The sequence below is a fragment of the Propithecus coquereli genome, unplaced genomic scaffold (genome assembly GCF_000956105.1).
Source record: "Propithecus coquereli isolate 6110/MARCELLA unplaced genomic scaffold, Pcoq_1.0 Scaffold61, whole genome shotgun sequence".
In the NCBI taxonomy this organism is placed as follows: domain Eukaryota; kingdom Metazoa; phylum Chordata; class Mammalia; order Primates; family Indriidae; genus Propithecus; species Propithecus coquereli.
In genome coordinates, this window is record NW_012152063.1 from 6,900,053 (window position 1) to 6,905,573 (window position 5,521).

A 5,521-nucleotide genomic window follows, 5' to 3' on the forward strand; every position below is an offset into this window, starting at 1 on the left:
TTTTTAAGTATAAAGTGTATAACTGTACTATTAGAAAGTATATTTAAAAAGTATATAACTGAAAAAGTAATGAAGTATACAACTAAAAAGTGTATAACATCATTAGAAATGCATTCAGCTGTTAAGTATATAACTGCATATAAGTATATAACTGAGCTAAAAATAGGCAGCTGTGCTATTAGAAGTGCATTTAGCTAGAGGTGATATTAATAGGCAACTTGATTTACAATGTCTTAAACAAATGGGGTTTATTTTTCACGTGTTACAATGAATGCTAGAGCTAGAACATTATCAGTGTTGACTTAGGTGACTAGTGACCAGTCTCCCAGTCTCTTTGTCCCCTTCACCACCTTTGCATACGTAGCAGGTGGACATTCACCTGCATGGTCCTGACATGGCCATTGTACCTTCAGACTTAGGCAACAGTGTATCAGCTGAGTTTTCCTCCTTTTATAAGAAAAACTGAAGTTTTCCTAGAAACTTCTCTGGCAGACTCTCACTTCAGTTTCTTTAGCCAGAACCAGACTGCTCCTAACTGCAAAAAAGGACGGAAGAGTGGGAAACAGGATTATCACAATTGGCTTAGCCAGCCACACCCCATCTCATGGAGCTGGACACATTACGACCCTATGCAAAATTTGCATCCTCTTAGCAAGAAAGGAGGGAGAAATGTGTGCTGGGCTGGGTGAGCTAAGCAATAGCCTCATTTCTTATAGCAGATTTTTAAAAATCTAACTTAAACTTGCCACAAAGTTCAACCCACCATTTCTCTGACATTCATAGTCTATTATGCATAAACTCATAATTCATCCTGCAAAATCTACTCCCTCCATTCCATCTCAGGAAGTACAATTCTATTCTTTCAGTTTTTTTGGCCAAAAGCTTTTGAATCACCCTTGAATTTTTGCTGTTGTTTCTCACATCCCATAGGCAATCCATCAGCATGTTCCATTGTCTCTGCCTTTAAAACCCATTCCGCATCCCAGCAATTGACATTCCCTTCACCTCGCCACATGGGTCCAGGCTGCTGGTGCCCCTTCTCTGGAGTACCCCCCAACCTCCACCACTACCCCTTGAAGTCCATTCCCCTCATTGCAGCTGGGGGATGTTTTAAAAACGTACGTCCATTCACATCACCACCTTGCTCAGAACTCTCCAACAACTAATTGTATTGCTCACAGTACAGTCCAAAGGCTTTACCTGACCCCAAGGCCCAACGTGATCTGTCTGCTGGACACCTTCTATCCTCACCTCTGCCACCTGCCCCCTTGCCCCATCTTCACTGGCCTTCTTGAGCCTCTTCGTACCGCCAGTCGCTCCCTTACCTTGTGGCCTTTGGATTCTTCCTCCACAGAGCTCTCCCTTTCCCAGATAATCACATTACTGGCTCCTCACCTCATCAGGGCTCTGCTAAAAGTTCTAATCATTTGGGTTTCTCTGACCTCCCTACATAAAAGAGCCCTCACCCTGCCCCCTACACACACGCACAGCTCTATAGCTCTCTTCCCACTCACTCTGCTTTATTTTTTCGTAGCATTCATCACCACCTGACAGTTGTATGTATAGTACATATATGCACAAACCCTTTTTTTAATCCTTCTTCCCCCAACTAGAATATGAGCCCCTCAAGAATAGGGACTTCATCTGTTTTGTGCACTACTTGATCCCGAGCATATAGAATAATCCCCAGCATGCCATAGACATCAGTGGATATTTGTCAAATGAATGAATGAATAAATGGGTGAATTGGGGAACCCCCCTGTGTTTAAAAAAAATTCTAGAGCTCTTCGAAAACTCATTCTTCTTAGGTCAGTTGAGAAATTTCACCACTACCAGTATTTACAACTACTTTCATTTAAAGTGGTAAGATTTAAAGAGTTTGAAGTGTTCACCATTTGTGAGGTACCCAAGAAAAAGTGTCTTATAATTAGACTGTTTTCCTGGAGTAGTTATAGAATGTCTGAAAGTTGTATCACGGGAAAAGCAGGCCCTACCATGTGTCTCTAACAAACAGCAATATTTACAAAGGCTTTACTTACTCAGGATGGTTTAGATGAGGAAAGGAAAAAAAAGTTGTGTAATGTTAACTAGGAAAAATACACATTTTTTTAAAGGATTAATTGAAGATGTCAGATCTTTTCCTTTGAGGATAAATTCTTTCTGACTAGAACAGGAGACAGTTAACTTCTGAAAAACCTCAAGACTGATGATTTTGTCTATATAGCATTGACCTGGAAGCTCAACCATTCAGACTAATAAATCAGGCAATTTATATTTAATCATTAACTAACTCCTGAGCTGAACAGCTGTTCAAAATTAGAAATGGGTCACCCCGGCCAGGATGACATTACAGGCAATCTATAATGCATTAGAATAAAATTATAGTGATTTTTAACTGTCTAGAAATTTATTACAGGACATGTTCCAACTCTTAAACCCTTGTTAGCCAGTGTCAGTAATGATTTATGTTACATGGGTGGTATGGTAAAATTATTGACGATTTCAATAGCCAGTAAGTCTATGTTTAGTAAATCTTCAAATTTCAAAGCTGTTTTGGAGAATGAGGTGGGTGCACTTTATTGTTTATCATTTATAAACCAAAAACAACAAAGATGGAGGGTAGGCAAATGAGAGATTTCTCTTGAAAATTAATGGATATGTTGTCTGTGGCTGAGGAAGGAGAGTAATAAATTCTATAAAGAGGGCTAGAGAGCTGAAGTTCCTTAGCATTTAATTACATACATAGCTAACTTGGGGTGATCTTTATCAAGCAAAGCAAGAAGACAATCTTAAAACAGCTTTGATAACCATTTTCACATGCTAATTTCATGACCTCAGTGTTGTGGGCATTAAGATGGCTTGAAGGAATCTGGCATTCCAATCTGTTCTGACATATGTCATTTTTGTTTTCTGTAGTCTTTCTTCTTTCCTGAGGAAAATGCAATTCCACAGAATGCTCTTTTGCTTGTGCTTTCAAATCGTGGGTCTTTTTTTTTCAGGTCCCATTAATTTGTGTGTTCTTAGAATGTTGTGTTAATTTTTAGCATGCATTAAAACAAAGTAAATTAGTGAACTATCCTGCAATTCAGACAATCCATACATATTTATTGCAGTTTTATTCAAATCCAATATTAAGGGCTCCACATACTTAACCTGTAAATCAGGTTTTAAATGGCCATCCGGGTAGATATAAGGACTTCGGAGGCATCCTTTTAGAGTATTGTCTTCAAGGTTAGAGAAGTCCTGCTTTCTATCTTTTTACTTACGTCATAGTTTCCTCCACCAATTTAATGATTATATTAGAAATATAACCTAAGTTGAGTAACTACTGGCACTATGCTTTAATTAATAGACTCAAAGACGGATGGCTTTATGTTTTAATTAATTAAGATGAGTGGTGTTTGTCATTTTCCTTTGTCTGTAATCAGCCTATTACCAACCTGTTAAAAATAAATAAATAAATAAAAAGTTTGCCTAGGGCAGCATAAGGAAAAGCGGGAAGAATGGAGAATGGCCAGGCTGACGTTAAGTATCCTCCCGTCCCTCATTCTTGGCCACAGCCCTTGGTCCTCCACTGCAGAGGGACAGGGGAGAGATCGTCAGTCTTTCAAGAAGGAGCTCAGTCATAATTAAAGAGTTAGCATATCTGGCAAGAAGATGTTAAAGAACTAATGTCACATTGTAGTAAACTCCACTGAAGAGAGTCTGAGAACTCCTTCATGATGATGGGTTTCAAACACATGAAAGATTATAACAATCTTGCCAACTAGTAACGTTCTGTTCCTTCTAGAGACTGTGCAGAAGGACACAGGCTTACACGGTGCTATATGGTAATTACCTTTGTTGAGTTGACACTCACCCTGCAATCACATCTGAGTAATTTTATCTTTCAGTCAGAGAAGATTCGCTGGGGTCAGTCTATTAAGTCCTTTGAAGCTCAAGAGAAGACCCTCTGTGGAGATGTTCTCCTTACCGCGGCGTTCGTGTCTTATGTTGGACCCTTCACAAGGCCGTATCGCCAGGAGCTGGTGAACTGCAAGTGGGTTCCCTTTCTTCAACAGAAGGTAAGTTCAATGTCTTACCTTGTCAACACATGGCACCATCCTATTGAAATTTCAGTGGTAAAAACCATGTACATTCTAGGTACTTTGTACCTCAGTAACAACTGACTGGAAATTCTACTCTGAAGGAGATGGTTCTTGTGTGTTTCACAGTTTTTCTTATTTTAATGATGGTTTCAAACGGAGTGGTAACAATTAATCATGTAAATGATAGAGTTGTGGTTGGAAAAGTGCTTTAAACAAAACCAATAACCAAAATGAAATTTGGATCATTGTGTTACAGAAGAGCATGAAACTTTTTGTTTTCTTACTAATATGGTAGCTCATTGGTTAAAGGTTTTTTTAAAACTACTTTCAGATTAAATATGTAGCATTTTAAATATAAGTATAAAAATAGCTTATCCCAAATTTGAAAATTCAAACCCATATGGAAAGTGAAATAATAGATTTGGAAGATTTGAAATCATTTAGTGTAAGATCCTCCTTGCACAAACGAGAAAACTGAGGCACGAAACTTAAGTCATGTAGGGTAGGAAATCAGACCTCCTCACTTCCAGGCCTCTGTTTGTGATGCAACACTGTCATCGTAGTTGACTGGAACAGACTCTTAGTTTACACATCCAGTCCTTCTGGTGTATATTTAGAGACACCCTAAATATCTCTGTATATTAATGTTCTATATTGGTAATAATAAATGCCTCAGTTTTTACAGTGGCTGTTTTCATGACCTAAGTATATGTCAATGGAATTTTTGCAAATTAAATAAAATTAAATATTTTAGGGAAAGCTCATTTTTAAAGGCATCCCATCATTAATCATTTTCAAAGGAAAATCCTTTTGTAACTAAGTTGTTTGATATATTTGTAGTGTTAAGCCTTGGTTTTATATTAAACATTTCTTAAAGGAGATTGTATTATTCTCTGAAAGTTCTAATATTTTATTTATTCATTTATAATGGTTAATATCTGTCCTCTAACCTGGCTAGAATGTAAAATCCAGCAAAAATTTTATGTTTGGTTCACCACTCTATCCTAGAATAGAGTCTGAAACATTGTGAATGTGTAGTACTTCTTTTTATGGAAATATAATTTACATACCATATAATTCACCCATTTAAATTATGCAATACAATGGTTTTTAGTATATTTGCAGAGTTGTGCAACCATTACCACTGTCAATTCTAGAATATTTTTATCACCTCCAAAATAAATCTCATATGTCCCGACCCGCGGAGTAGTCAACGTGGACCCTGGAAGTGGGAGTGGGAATTGGGAGAGGCAGGAGACATAAGAAATGGAGACAAGACAGGAATCTGATCAAGTCTCGTTTATTGGCAGGAAGGCAGAGGCTTAAGTAAGGCAGAAAGAGTAGCAGGAAGGCAGAGGCTTAAGTAAGGCAGAAAGAGTAACAGTAAAGGGGCGGTGCTTTCCGAGGCTCTGGCTTTTCAGCCAGAGGATTTC

The 5,521-nt window shown here is 38.1% G+C and overlaps 1 protein-coding gene across 1 annotated transcript in view; it reads left to right on the top strand.

Annotated features, from left to right (window-relative positions):
• The window catches only part of DNAH11 (dynein, axonemal, heavy chain 11), a 342,929-nt gene that overhangs the window by 246,621 nt on the left and 90,787 nt on the right, over nt 1–5,521 (top strand). Inside the window, exon 62 of the mRNA XM_012659401.1 lies at nt 3,898–4,064. Coding sequence (XP_012514855.1) covers nt 3,898–4,064 — 167 coding nt within the window. The remainder of the gene's footprint in view (nt 1–3,897; nt 4,065–5,521) is intronic.